Source organism: Chelonoidis abingdonii, chromosome 8 (assembly GCF_003597395.2).
Source record: "Chelonoidis abingdonii isolate Lonesome George chromosome 8, CheloAbing_2.0, whole genome shotgun sequence".
NCBI classification, from domain to species: Eukaryota; Metazoa; Chordata; order Testudines; family Testudinidae; genus Chelonoidis; species Chelonoidis abingdonii.
In genome coordinates, this window is record NC_133776.1 from 91381191 (window position 1) to 91396370 (window position 15180).

The following is a 15180-nucleotide window of genomic DNA, read 5'->3' on the forward strand; positions in this document are numbered from 1 at the left end:
TAGTAATTAAAACTAGACCCTGAATTCCTTAGAAGTTGTCATCTACTTCAATGGGCCAAACTCTACTCTCCTCACTCAAAAAAAATTTTTGAGCGTCAACAGGACTAGTATAAGTAAGGTAAGTAAGATCTAACTGTATATGGACAATGAATACTGTGTTTCTTATTTGCAGTGTTGTTGTAGCCATGCTGGTCCCATGATAGGAAGACAAGATAGGTGAGGTAATATCTTTTATTTAACCAATGTCTGTTGGTGAAGGAAACAAGCTTTTGGGCTACACAGAATTCTTCTTCAGGTCAGTTATATTCATATTTACCATGTTTATTAAAATTAATTAGCAATATCCTGTTCTATTACATGTACAAAGCCAAGAAATTACAAATAGTTCCATTTTATGATTGCTCTTTGCATGTATAATCAAAGACTATAACACAAACAATTTAAATTCACTTGATCTATTTAAAAAAACTAACTATAAAGTCAGACTAGAATCACAAAAAACAGTTCTGTGAATTTTATACGATCACAACAAATTAAAAAAATAACCTTAAATTTCAGTCCCTTGGACTATATTTCATGAAAGTTTTAAGACAATGAAAAATCATATTCAGTATTAGGTATCACTAATCAGTGTTCCACGTCAAATACATCATTCAGTTCAAAAGATTTGAAATATATCAACATGTGCAAACACAGTCCAATTATTTTCACAAATTTGGAGCTTACATTGTTTAAGAGAGGCATCAGCTAAGTCTTACTTAAATCCAAAATTCAGGTTTTTAAAACAAGATGGAAAAAGGGGAGGAAAACAACACTTAATATCAACTGAAATGTTATGAGCTCAAACAGATATCTTGAGAGCCAGAAATGGAAACTGACTAGAAGCAAAAATGAATTTTTTATAAAATGAATTTTTTATAAAATGATTTACTGTCAAATTGAGTGAAATACATAAAATAAAGCTGTATAAATGGAGACATGTAAGTTTAAACTTCTTGATTACAGATCCTTCAGCTTTCATAAAGTATTAACAGAAAAAGATAATTTTATGTTGATGCTATATCCCATTATGCCCATGACAAAAATCTTAACGTTAACCACAAAAAAATTCTATTTAATTTTTTAAGATGAGACAACATTGTTAGTGTTCTGAAAACAAAAAGTATATGAAGTGTATTAGTGTCTGTTGATGTATATAGTGAACTTTTAAAAGAAAAAAGGAACATATTTAAATATAGAAACTCTAAGACTGATAATCGTGAAGTAAACAGGGAACACGCAATCTTGGATAGATTTTCCAAATTAAAAACAAAAGAAGAAATGGGCAAAGAAAAACGTAAAACACGAACATCCAGCACTGACACTGATGTGACAAACTAAGACTCCTGTCTGAATTACATCACAACCTAAATTGCAAAAATAAGGGCATTACACCATTTTCAATTATACATAGTGCCTTTGTGAAACCAAAAGCAGAATATTCATTTTTATATATGTACATAAATAGGGCAATTTCTAAATTTACAAGTAGGCACTATATGGGGCCTAATCCTGAAAACACTTTTGCATGTGCCTAATTTTACTCACATGAGGAGTCCCACTGAAGCAAAGCTTTGGAACAGAAGGACTCAGCAATGAGGTCAATGGAACTACTCACATGAGTAAAGTTTTGTATGTGCATAAGAGTTTGCAGCATCATGCCCATTGTCTTAAATTAATCATGATATATCTTTCCCTCTTTTACCAGTTTATATACAAAAATTGGATTGTTAGAAGAATATATTTTAATAATTCTTATTTAAAAATGTATTTGACTTTGAAAGCAGAGACTGAAGATCATCTTATTACATCCTGGGAATACATCAAATATTGAGTATGTACAAATGGGATTATAAAAATAGGTTTGGAAATGGATGTTTGATTATCTAGGAATTCCAAACAAACAATGTCATACCTGAACTATAATTCTCTAACCAGAGTTTGTTAGCCACAGGATCCAAAAACAAGATGAAAATTCTCATCAAGGTACAATAGAAATGAACAAATTTTAAGTACAAATGGCTTTAATGTCCTGAGGCACCTAGGGCCAGCAGGTTTCATTCTCCAGCTATCTGATCAGTTTTCCTGCTGTTGGCAGTTCACCCAAAACTCTCATGACTTGGGGAAAAACTCCAGATTAAATACAATAGTTTTTCAAACAAATGATTTTGTAAAACCCTGAAAAGCAAATTTATCTAGTAAAGGAGTAATACTTTGAAAATTTCTCTCTCTCCAAAAAAACCCCTATGCAACAGTTCTTTAGACTGGAAGCAGATGCTGAATCCTTATCTTCCAAAACTTTAGTAGCATACTACATTGGAGCATTTTAAAATTACCACCTACAGCGTGGCAGGGAAGCCCTGCATAAGATATTGTGTTCTCTTAGGAGATCCGTTAAAAGCATTAATTGTATTTGCTCTTTATTTTTCACATTTGTAATTGCAATAAATCTCTCCCCAAAATGTGATCATGCAAGATGCTGAGAATCTTCAATTTATTCTAATAATAAATGTGAATTATTTGATCTTGTAAGGTGCTGAGAGTTCTCATCGGACTCTGTGGCCAGGTCTATAGTTCTACTGGAAAACCTGGTCGAGAGACAGCTCAAACAATGCCAAGAGAGTTATTTCAGTATAATATGTCATTACAATACTGCTTTAAACAATGTCATTTGATACTATGTATAAGCAATGTTATTTAAAATCTCTCTTATATACAAGTTGACTATGATTCTTCAAAAGGCAATGTAAATGGTTTAGAGTTTATATTCATTTTCAAGGAATTTCCTATGCGTCAATCTAGCAAAAAAGTTCTGGACGACAGGTATCTCTTGCTACACAGTGTTTATATTTGTTTTGGCTTTTTGAAATAGGACCAAGCTTACTCCCTGTTTGGGAGTGGGTTATAGAAAGGACAGGTTACAACTGTGAGTCTGCAAGATGGGAGTGGGGTGGGGGATACTTCTGTGATAGTTTAAGGATCCTTTGAGTTTTGGGGCTAGAAAAGATCAGCCTTAAGGCAGTCAGAGATGGAGAAATAAATGGACCTAGTGTAACTTAAACATGGCTGCTGGAATGTAACTATGATATGTAAACGACAAGAATATAATTAATTGAAATGAAAGGTGGAAGTGAAATTAGTCAATTTTTAAAATACATACTGTACTGGACTAGGGAAGACTAATGTATGCTTGGAAGGGGAAACTGTTTAAAAGAGAAGAGAAACATATGGATGATGTTTTTGTAATTTTTCTGTCGTGAATAATTTTTAAATAATTTGTACATTTTAGTGGTTTAGAAAAGGTCAGGAGATTTTAAAAATGCCATTTTCCCTATAAGAAAAGGAATTTGTATAACTAATCAATATTTTACTCAATTAGAAAGGGGCTTAACCTGTTTCAGAGATTAGATAGTCACTAAAATAATTAACAGAAAAACAAAACTACATAAACTTTTAGCCTAAAATGTCACCATTCCTGAACCCACAAACATCTGCCTTCTTCAGAAACGCTAACCCTTACTATTCTAGTTTTGAATAATATTAAATCTTGCTAAAATTTTATTTAACAAAAACATGGCTGGATTTTTTGTCACCTCCATTTAATAGTTTATTACCCATACCCTTTCTGAAAACTTGTCAGGGACAGAACTAAAGAGTGAGATCAGATGACAAATTCCAATCTACGTTGTTATTAGCAGCGCAGCTTGTACTCGGGCTGATCACTCAGTTTGCCCATGCTATTGTATATGAGTGAATAATATACTTCATTTATGCACTTTACAAGTTAGAAAGGTGTGCATACTCAGACATATACAAAATAGGAGAATGTCATAGTGAAGAATTTCTAATCTGTCACGTCAATTAAAGTGAAGGGACAAACTGGAGAGGAATAAAGAGGTTGCAGTTGAATGTGAGAGCTATAAGTACAAATTTAGCAGCTTCCAATTGTCAGTTCATGAGCTTTTAGGGCACTGACTAAAGCTTTGTTTTTATTAACCCAAAACTTTAGACTCTCCATAAATATATTTGTGTGCTACAGTGCTGAACATCCCAAGTGTTTGCTGTTGCATTACAGTGATTTTAAACAATGGAACAACAAACATTTGCACAAACACTGTACATATGACTAATACATAAATATTTTCTGTCTTTTTGTAATAACCATGCAACACACAGGGCATTTATCAACTGCTTCAGCACATTCTTTACAAGCAACCAGATGGCCACAGGGAATAAAAACAACTGAGATGTCTTTATCCATACAGATTTTACACATCTTTTCCTCCTGTAAACGTCTTAACTTCTCTTCAGTACTCAGATCTGAGGAAAAGGGAAACACATGGAGCAAGTTAACATACTTAATAAAAGCAGCTACTCTCTCAAACTACCGTCCCCATACAAACTAAGTTTTCTTGGTATGACAGGAATAAATCATCCCCTAAACAAGAAAAACCCGTGTTAAAGACTACAAACACTACAATCTGGATTCTCTCCATCATTCCACATGGTGGGAGAGAGATTATGCCCCCGACAGTGGAGCAAGCTGGGAGTTTAACCTTCTCTATATACAGATCTAGAACTATCTGCAGAAGCTTTTCACATGGGTTTCCCATTGGCAGCTGCCCCCAAACACTTGTCAGGGGTGGAAAGAGAGACACTCGTTATGTAGAGGGGGGCCCCCCATCAGCATTGCTGACAGGATAAATTGCCATGAACTGTAGGTCATCATATCATAACACAAAAGAGCCAGATCCCTAGCCATGTTGTGTCCATTCTATAACCTTTTTGTTGTGGTGAACTGGCACAAACTCAGTGGATCAGAGCAGAAGGAGATTCTCTGCATAGGGGGAATCTTCCATGACACACGACTGGCATTTTGGTTTCTACACCACTCTGCTCCTGGCTGATGATTAGAGTCTACGGTTGGGATGCTGCTATTACCTGACTGATTCCCAGCATCGGCCCTGGGTACCAGTCCTAAGCCACAGTGACCATTAGGCCTCCTTAAGGTCACCGTTGCTCTCCTTACTCCCAGACACTAAGCTAGCCTAAAATGTTTAAGTCTTTAAATGTAGGTCTGTATGTGTATGTATTCATGTATCAGACCTTACAACATGTGTCTAGAGTTGTAGAAAAATTATATTCTGTTGCGTTATTTGAGAAATATTATGTAAGACTACATTGTAATGCTATGCATAGGCACCAGGATGATGCTTCCAGATGCAGAAGTTACATACACATTACCCAAATCCGAAAGCTTAACTTTCATTAACCTTTTTTGTTCTGTTTTTGCATTTAACATACTTTCTGAAGTGTGCGTGGGTGCTGGGAATGGAGAAGTAGGTGGAGATGGGAAGGAAGTATTACTGAGATAGGGACAGAAAAGGGCAGTACCTAACTTCAGACTGTGGCAGAGAGCCGAAGTCCTGTGTGCCCTACCATTGCTCACACTAGAAGATTCAGCCATGAGATGGTAAATTCTGAGCTCTGAACTCCAATTCACAAAAAGAGAGAATACAGAGTTCTGAATAATGCTAACAGATCTCAGTGACACCTCTTTCCCCCCCCCGCGAAAAAGTGAAATAGGAAAAAAGGTGTGTGTTATCTAAAAGTTCCTAAGTAGAACTTTTTATTCAACTAAAGATAGGCAGAGAAAATTGTTTTTATTTGGTTTTATAGGCACCAAAGAGTGACTGTTTTAAGAGTTAATTAAAAAACTTGTACTGCCTCAAAGACTGACTATACATGCTATTTTAGTTCTGTATCATAAAATTATGCCCTACTTGAAAAAAAATATCTGCTTTTGTCTGGAATGCTGTCTCCATGCTTGGGAGAAGCTCCCCATAAATGTCCACAAAACTAATGCATTATCCTTAATGGAAAATGCTCCTTAAAACTCCTTTGTTGCGATGGCTACAAAGAGACCTGACAGCACCTAGGCCACGCGTGCACTAATAAAACAGCCTATCATGCTGACCACTATTGTTTCATTGTTTCCTCCGTGTGTCTGAATCCATCTGTTCTCTATTTTTTTGCCCTTTATTTATACTGGACATTTGACAGCACCTCGTGTATACAGATGCCCCCTGTCTTACACAATCGTTCCATTCCAGAAAGCCTTGCGTAACTTAAATTTGGTGTAAGTCGGAAACGTATACCAATACGTTATGCAAAAATTTCCGCAACTCGAAAATCCTATTTCTGGCTTATGGAACTTTTTCCGTAAGTGCAAATTTGCATAAGTCAGGTTTTGTATAACTCGGGGAGTGGCTGTAGTCTAGTTCATAGTTTCTCCCGTACAGTTTCCTGTCTACTGTGAGAAATACTCACCCCAGCAGGAGAGGGAGGGGATGAAGACTTCAGACCCACACACAAAATAATAAAAGCACAAATATTAGCAAAGGAATTTGGGAGTAGGGATGGGATCTGAAACTACTTCTAATACATTTTTCAAAGTGGCTGGATTTCAGGTAGTGTGTCTAATAGTATACATTATTGTAGCATCAGTGGTCGGCTGCTCTTTTCTAACAAAAACCAGTATATTCTTAAACGTGCTGGTTAAATAAAACGTAAAAAAAATAAATTATTTATAGTTGTATATATGATTACCCTATTGAATTATCTAATGATGACACATATTACATGCATTTCTTTTGTGTTGCACAAAGATGGTAACAGAAATATACCAATAAGATATTTAATACAATCTGTTATAATCTTTTGCATCCATGTCTTGTAATTATAAAAAAAATTCACCTTTCGGTACCGAGCTCCCACTGGATACTTCTTCTTGTATGTTTTCTTTTTGAGCATGTATTATATCTGAAACTAGAAGCTCAACAGATGTATAGTTTTCTCCATATGTCCGCAGTTTCTTCTCCATAATGTTTTTAATCTCAGACAAACTGAAACCCATATGCATGGCATTCTGTACCAACTGGTTTTGTAGGAGATCATCATCTTTAACAAACATTGAGGGAAAAAAATCAGTTTAACCAAGAGCAAATTAGAAATAGTCAACAGTGTTCACTGTAATTTTTTGAAGAACTTCATAACATTTAACCAAAAGTTAGGACAATTAAATTTCTCTGACTAGTGATTTTGCACTGTGAAATATAAATCATCAAACAAGTAGGACGCCTCCCAGATTTGCTATATTTCCAACCCTTCCACAGGCCACCCTACTTATATTACAGACTCCTAGATTTTAATCCATTCAGATCCCTCAGTCAATGCAAATTTTCACCATATCTTTTTACACAGAATGTCTCCTTGTGTAGCAGTAATCATAGATCTTATCACACTTGGAGCCAAATTATCTTTATAATTTAGCTTAAATCCCTAAGTACAAGTAATGTTTAATATACTTTCTTTCAATTTATAAAAAAAATATAACCCACTCATACCTAGGCTATAAGCAACTTGCCAATTTATTAAAAGGTTACAAAACCAAAATGCAGTGCAATCAATAGTACTGTAATGTATGCCTCCCTGTCTTATCACATATTAACAGTAGGAGATTATTTTTCTACCATTATATCTCCCCTTTCCTTCCCAGTGGAGGTCTTTGGATAGGTTTATTAGCAAGGCATCTGCTATTTTCACTCATTTTGACTACGTTTAAGGGTTACTCAGTTATTTTCCTTGGCAAAACTGCTTGCAATGAAACTAGAGCTCTCTCTCATACGTGAATATACTTACAGACACTTATCCCCCAGAATATTTTATAACTGTAGGTTGTTGTGGAATCACTGCATAGCAATGGTAGATATCTTTTCCTACCAACTAAATATTTTTAAGTAGCTGTAAGATAATCCTGCTGCTATACTCATCACTATTTTCTCACTTTTTTGTTGAATGTTTAAAAGAAAGAGTGCTAGAACCTCTCATGCAGGTATGACACACAATCAGGCTCTTATTTAAGCCTTCCCAATTATTTTTGTGACATTTTCATTCAAGAAGAGACCCAAACAATTTCAGCATTCCCTGATATTCTTCCTATAGTCTTAACAACTCAGTAAAGTATCTTTATGGTCAGTAAATATATAGAGGTGTAACTATACATTAAATTTACTTCTACTGTGGTCTAAACCTTTTAACACACCCATCCACCCTCCCACCCCGTATTGGCCACTCGCAAAACACTAATTTTTTTTTCCCTAATGAGGTTAGAATTTATTCATTGATTTTTTTAACCTTCAGGTTAATGAAGTGATAAATTTACACTCTAGCTCCCAAATTACATTATCTGTTCAGCAGTTCATCCATGTGTTGTGCTTCTTATTTAATTGTTCAGAAGCAAGGACGTAAAAAAAGCATAATTTAATGGGTTAGCTTCCTTTTTCCTCTATAAAGCATAGCAGGGTCACCTTCAAAATGAGCCATTTCCTTCATTCTCCCCACATACATAAGCCACAACAACAGAACCTGGTGAGGAAGGCATACTAAGAACACATAAATGTAACTGTTTTACTGATACCTATAAGTAGCGATGTCTTCTCAGAAGCTTCTATCTAAAACAGAAATATAAACGTAGATTAAGTCCCCTGCAAACAAAAACATTTCTAAATATTGTTAAGGAAACGGTAAGAAAAAGGCTGTTGCTATTCATCATGCTGACTGTGTGACCATGACTCAGATGAGAATCAATAGGAATCCCATCTTTTATTATTCCATCTCCTTCAACAGGATTGGGCATACATAAATAAATACCTAGTTCTTATACAGCACTTTTCATCAACCAACCTCAGAGCACTTTATAAAGGAGGTCACTATCATAATTCCTGTTTTACACATGAAGAAACTGAGCCACAGAGAGCTGAAGTAATTTGCCTAAGCAGCCAGTGGTGGCAGAACCAAGACATCCTGTCATAAACAAGATGTACAAATCTCAAACCGTCCTGTAATAGGCCACATGTATATGATCACCTCAACATTCGTAAATGATCTTGAAGAAGGGGTCAATAGTGAGTTAGTAAAGTTTGCGGATGATACAAAGTTACTAAAGATAGCTAAATCCAAAGCAGACTGTGAGGAGTTACAAAGGGATCTCACAAAACTGGGCAACAAAATGGCATTTATCGGTGTTGATAAATGTGAAGTAATACATATTTGAAAATATAATTCCCACTATACATACCTAACGATGGGGTCTAAATTAGCTGTAACCACTCAAGAAAAAGATTGTGGAATCACTGTGGATAGTTCTCTGAAAACATCTGCTCAATGTGCAGCAGCAGCCAAAAAAGCTAAGAGAATGTTAGGAACTATTAGGAAAGGAATAGCTAATCAGACAGTCAGTATCATAATGCCACTACACAAATCCATGGTATGCCCACACTTTTGAATACTGTGCAGTTGTCGTCACCCGTCTCAAAAAAAGATATATTAGAATTGGAAAAGGCAACAGAGAAGGGCAAAAAAATTAAAAAGATTAAGGATATTAAAAAGAGAGGGACTATTCAGCTTGAAAAAGAGACAACCAAGTGCGGGATATGATAGAGGTCCTTCACACCACTCATGCTTTGATCTAAGTGCATAAGGAAGTGTTATTTACCCCTTCTCATAACATAAGATCTAGAGGGTCACCCAATAAAATTAATAGGTTGCAGGTTTAATACAAAGAAAAGGAATTCTTTCACCACACAACAGTCATCCTTGTAGAACCCATTGCCAGGTGATGATGTGAAAGCCAAAAGTATAACTGGGTTAAAAAGATTAAAAAGCTCATGGAAATAAGTCCATTGATGGCTATTAGCCAAGACGGTGAGGAATGGAACCCCATGCTTTGGGGGTTTGTGTCAGGGGGCTGCTGCAAACACACCTAATCAGCCCTGTTACAATCAAGAGATAGATTGGGGCTGGCTGAAAAGTCTTGTATCTGCCTAGTGACTGGAAACACCTGCCAGCCTGATAGGCAGGAGCTACAAATGCTGGGAAGGTGCTAAAAGGAGGGAGGCAGCCAGAGAAGAGTGGTTACTGACCCAGACTGCGGTAGTGAGAAATCTGTAAGGACTGTATTTATTTGGACACTGGTGGTGGGAAAACAAAACACTTATAGAATAAAGGACACAGATGTTGTATAGGAGCCGACATTCTCCCTGGACTGCCTGTGGCCCGGGCCGCTTCCAGTAGCTCCCATTTGCCCGGAACAGCGACCACGGCCACTGGGAGCTGCGGGCCCCACGTGTCTGTGGATGGTCAGTGTAAACACTGTCTTCATGGTCTGCCAGTGGATTACCTGACAGGCCGCAGGTTGCCCACAACTGCTCTAAAAAGCCTGCACCACTTCCAGCGCAGAAGTGAATGTTGCAGGATTTGGGGGTGGATTGCCATATGCCCAGTGCTCATGGGCTTTTTGCAGCCAGGGAAGTGTCCCAGAGGTGGGTCTGACGTGGCTTCGGGAGCAGCCTCTGCAGGCGAAAAATAAGTCCTTGTCCCTCTCCCAACCTGGCCAGGCCTAGCACAGCGGGAGCTTGGCATGTAGAAGCCGCGCTGGGGCGCCCCAGCCCTGCCCTTTCCTACAATAAGCCAGATTTCACAGGGAGAGATCAGATTTCACAGTCTGTGATGCTTTTTCACGGCCATGAATTGGTAGTGCCTAATCATATTGCTACACTGTACTATGGCATCCCTCCACTTCCTGTTGATGATCAAAGCAGTGTTAAAAAAACAAAAACAAAAAAAACAGCATAATATATCTAGTGACCTGTATATAGTTGTATTTACATGATAATGATTTCACAAAATTTAAGTTATACAATGTTATCTGTAATTAAAAAGTTATTTCTCTAGGGAAACCAAAACAGAGATGGTGGGGAAAAAAAAAAAAAAAAAAAGACAACTTACTGTGGAATCCCTCCGTAAAGGTGTTAACTGAACACTGTTTACAAATTCTTGGCCCTTTTCTTGTAGCAGATATTTGCATCTATAGTCACAAAAGATTATAATTATAAAGAGCATTGTACACATGGGAAAATAAACAAAGCTGAACACAATTTTCAAAAGAATTTGGGAAATTCTGCATTTCAAAAAATATTTCTGCTCTTGAAGTTCTCTCTCTGAAAATGTAACTGAAATCATAGATGTCATTTAAACATTTTTAAAACATTCTGATAGTGAAAGGAAGGAGCTTTGTCAACAATGCTTATTTGTCACGGACTCCTAACAACTGGAATCACAAAACTTTACATTCACTGATCATGGCAGCCACAATCACTGGTTTATAAAAGAAAAACAAACTTTGCAAACAAAGAAATACAATAACTTTTAAATATCAACTCTTAACCTTTTTGTAAGCAATAAACCACAGTCATGGATAAACAGACATTTTCCTTACCTGTTCTATCCCTCTTTTCAATATCTTCTATGCCACTCCAAGCACTTGGAAAAGACTCTCGGGGCTGATGATAGTCAGAAGTAGAGTACCCTGTACTGGTTGTGGTCTTAATCCAGAGTGAATCTGAGGAATAGTCTGAGAGTCGGTAGGACTGAGATATGAAAACAGACGTCCTAAAGGTCGAGGGCCAAAAAACAGTCACCCTATTCCAATGCTGGAACGATTGTTGTGAGAGTGACCATCTTGAATTTTTGAGCTTTGACAAACATATTGGAACGCTGAGGTCTAGTATAGGTCTCCAACCTCCCTTCCTCTTGGGAATTAGAAAACAGCAAGAGTAGAACCTTTGCCTTGTAGATGTTGAGGTACTGGTTCTATGGCTCCTAACCAGAGAAGATGATCTACCTCTTGTCATAGTAAACAATCATGAGAAGGGTCCCTGAAGAGGGATGGGGAAGGGTGTTGTGGAGAGGGCAGAAAAGTAAAACGAATAGAGTACCCATTACAATGTTATATACTCCCAAGTGCTGGGGAATGCTGCCAGCTCGTAGCCAAACGGATGGATAGCATGAGTCAGCTGTAGCAGTTGGTGGGAGTGGTCTATTGATGCCTCAACCAACAAGTCAAAATTGATGCTTGGACATGAACGTCTTGGATGAGGAAGATTGCAGGCCAGATGGTTTATGCCTTGAAAATTTCTCTTTCTGTGGCTTACAGTAACGCTGAGTCGGTTATTGGTACGTGAGTGGTTTGTGCTAGGGTGGTGGACTGCATTTTTTATTTTGTCCTGGCATGTAGATGCCCAGCAAATGGAGAGCGGCCCTAGAATCCTTCAGGGTATGAAGAGAGGCATCAGTCTTCTCAGTGGAGAACTCTTGTTTTCTCCAAGGGAAGGTCTTCAGTGGTTGATTGTATCTCCTTCAGGAAGCCTGACAGGTGGAGCCATGACATGTTGCATCACCACAGCAAGGATATGGACCTTGCCACTGAACTGGGTGTGTCGAGGGCAGACTGTAGTGTTGTCTTGGCCATTAACTTTCCCTCTTTCCATCTTCTTAAAATGGTTGTGGTGCGACTCAGGCAGCTACTCAATAATAATAAAAAAAACAAAAAAACAAACACTCTGTTCCAAATAGGTTACATAGTCTTATTTTGCCATCAGAGCTTGGTAATTAGCTATTCAAAATCAAAGCATAGCCAAGGAGTATGCCTTACTCCCAAAAAAGTCTGAACACTTCCAGTTCTTATCGCTGAGAGTGGACCTCCTTTGGTGCTGACGGCCACGGGAATTAATAAGGTGGGAGAAGAGTAATTCAGTCTCTCAGACGGTATGGGCGGTCTGGCTTGTTGACCACTCTGCTAAATCTAATTGTGCATGGACTAACTCCAAGGAGGTAACCTGTGTACGTAGTAGGCTGATACTGCTGATGAATGCACCATGTCCAGATCATTTTGAAGAAATTTCAGTATATCAACATTAAGCTCGTGGGTCATCTGTCAAAAGAGTGAGAAAACCTTCCCCCAAATCCTAGCATCCTAACTTGAGCGGGACTATCTGCAAGAGCATATTGTAGTTGTGATGATCTTTACCAAAAGACATTTCTTCTACGGACCTGCATTTTCAAAGTTCATAAAAAAATGAAATACAAGCAAAGTCCTGCATCGACAGATCACTTGTTGTTAGAAGGTGGATCAGCTCTTCTGTTGATCTCTGTCAGTTCTGGGTACTAGGGCAATGTTGGTCAATTCTAGACACAAATGATGAACAATCTGGCTATTGTTTATAGCCCTGTGATGAGGCCTCCACTCCATACTGGCGTGTAAATTGTTAATGGAGCCCTAGGGAGGCTGCACGGAGCAGCCAAATAGAGCCAGGCACGCCCATATAAGAAGAGCTGCAGGAAAGAGCAGGTTCAGTTTCTCCCTGGAGCTCAAGGAGGGAGAACTGGCTGCCTTGTAGGCAGAAGAAAGCCAGCACCCTGGACAGAGCAGTGCTGCTAGTAGGGAAGAGCTCCTGGCTGGGAGTTGCAGACTGAGGCCCTGAGGCAAGGACAAAGAAGGTACTGGAGCTGCGGGGAAGGGCCCAGGGAAATAGACAGATTGGAGAGGATGCAGTGTGGGGCTGTTATTTACAAGGTCCCTGGGCTAGGACCCAAAGTAGTAGGTAGGTCCCCCCACTGAGGAAGTGGCTGGACCATTGGACTGTGGTATTGTCCCCCGGAAAGGGGGAGCACAGAGTGTGGCACAGCCAGAGGGCTGTGTCCTAAAGAGGAAGCCATGGTCCTTAGAACAACACAGGTCCAGGACCATAAGTGATGCGAGCAAGACACCACCGGGAGTCAAGCGTACCGACCTGTGAAGCTGATCCGCAAGACAACCAGCAGAAGGTGGTAGCATGGTGAGTCGCACCCTGTCACAAGCACCTTACCCATCACAAGCCAGAAAGGAAAAATGTATTTGAACAATGGTCTGGGAACCAGGGGTGCAAAACAAAGAAAGCAGGAAGGAAAGCATAAGACTGACATATGGAGATAGATCCAATGAATAAAGGAATTCAACCTGAGTTAACTCCTCAAAGACTCCATTGGGAAACAATCCTTTGAGGAATGAATTACTTTTCTAAAACCAGGACTGGTGTAAGAAAAATAAATTGTTGAAAAGTCAAACTAAATTTTCTTCTATAACCGCGGCTACTGCCACTGATATTGTATGGGCTTCTTCACTGAAGAAGCAGCATGGTCTTCTTCCAATTAAGTCCAGAAGACTGGGGGCAAGCATGTTGAAGGAAGCAGTAGCGTTCAGCTCTGTATGTGCTCTGAGACGCAAACGGATTTATCCTTGTTGAAGGATCCTCTCTTGACAAACTGTGGCCATTCTCCCCAGCAATATGATCTGAGCTGTATAAATCTATTTCTAGGAACAGACACTGAAACTGTAGCCTAGATAGTTTATGGTGAAGATGCCTGAAGTTCTTTCTATTTGCAGGAACTGTTGAATTCCCTGGTGCTCTAGTCTAATGAAAGAAAAGGCTGAGAGGCTTTGATGTTTGGCAAACCAACCATTACTTCAAACCTTAGTGACTTTCTGGTTGCAACTGAGACTGCCGTAGGTCTAGAAGTCTTAAGCAGCATCACACAAAAGTGGCAGGACCAAAACTAGACAAGATAACATCTGGATCCCTCTTATCTTTGTTTTTTTTTTGTTTTGTTTTTTTTAAAATCACTTAGTCCTTTAATTCATCATGAGAAGGCTGAGAAGGAACCCCTCCGAAGGAGTCCCCTTGGAGTGTGAAATTCTGGTGGCAGAGCATATTTCCTAGAATGTGTGAGAGACACAGCCATGCTGTCTTACTGCGAGGTTTGGGGTGTTGGTACCTGGGACCGAGGCTCTGGCTACACTAGCACTTTTGTTGGCAAAACTTTTGTCGGCCAGGGGTGTGAAAAAACACACACCCAACTGATATAAATTTCACTGACAAAAGCATCATGTGGACTGCGCTATGTCGGCAAGAGACACTCTCCCGCTGACATAGCTACCGCTGCTCATTGAGGGTGGTTTAATTATACTGGTGGCATAGAACAGTTACATGAGAGACCTTACAGCAGCGCAGCTGCAGCGGTACAGCTCTGCTGCTCTAAGGTCCATAACACAGACATAGCCTGAGAGACCACAGTCTGTTAGTGTTTCACATGCTGCTGCAGAAGCTAAACATCCTCCTAGAGCTGCTCTGTTCTGTCTGTTGCAAAGGCTGCTGCACACCAATGATCAGGCCTATACTTCTTTCTCCATTGGTTAGGCGTCTC

General features: G+C 38.9%; 1 protein-coding gene across 3 annotated transcripts in view; it reads right to left on the minus strand.

Annotated features, from left to right (window-relative positions):
• Positions 1 to 217: 217 nt before the first annotated feature.
• XIAP (X-linked inhibitor of apoptosis) overlaps positions 218 to 15180 on the minus strand; it is a 38368-nt gene continuing 23405 nt past the window's right edge. For 2 of the 3 annotated variants that reach the window (XM_032789914.2, XM_075068835.1), the window contains exons 4-7: positions 10888 to 10966; positions 8519 to 8552; positions 6796 to 6999; positions 218 to 4359 (exon numbers count right to left, since the gene is read on the minus strand). In XM_032789914.2, coding sequence (XP_032645805.1) covers positions 4166 to 4359; positions 6796 to 6999; positions 8519 to 8552; positions 10888 to 10966 — 511 coding nt within the window. In that variant the 3' untranslated portion in view covers positions 218 to 4165. The remainder of the gene's footprint in view (positions 4360 to 6795; positions 7000 to 8518; positions 8553 to 10887; positions 10967 to 15180) is intronic. The other variant, XM_032789915.2, reaches the window with a different exon arrangement.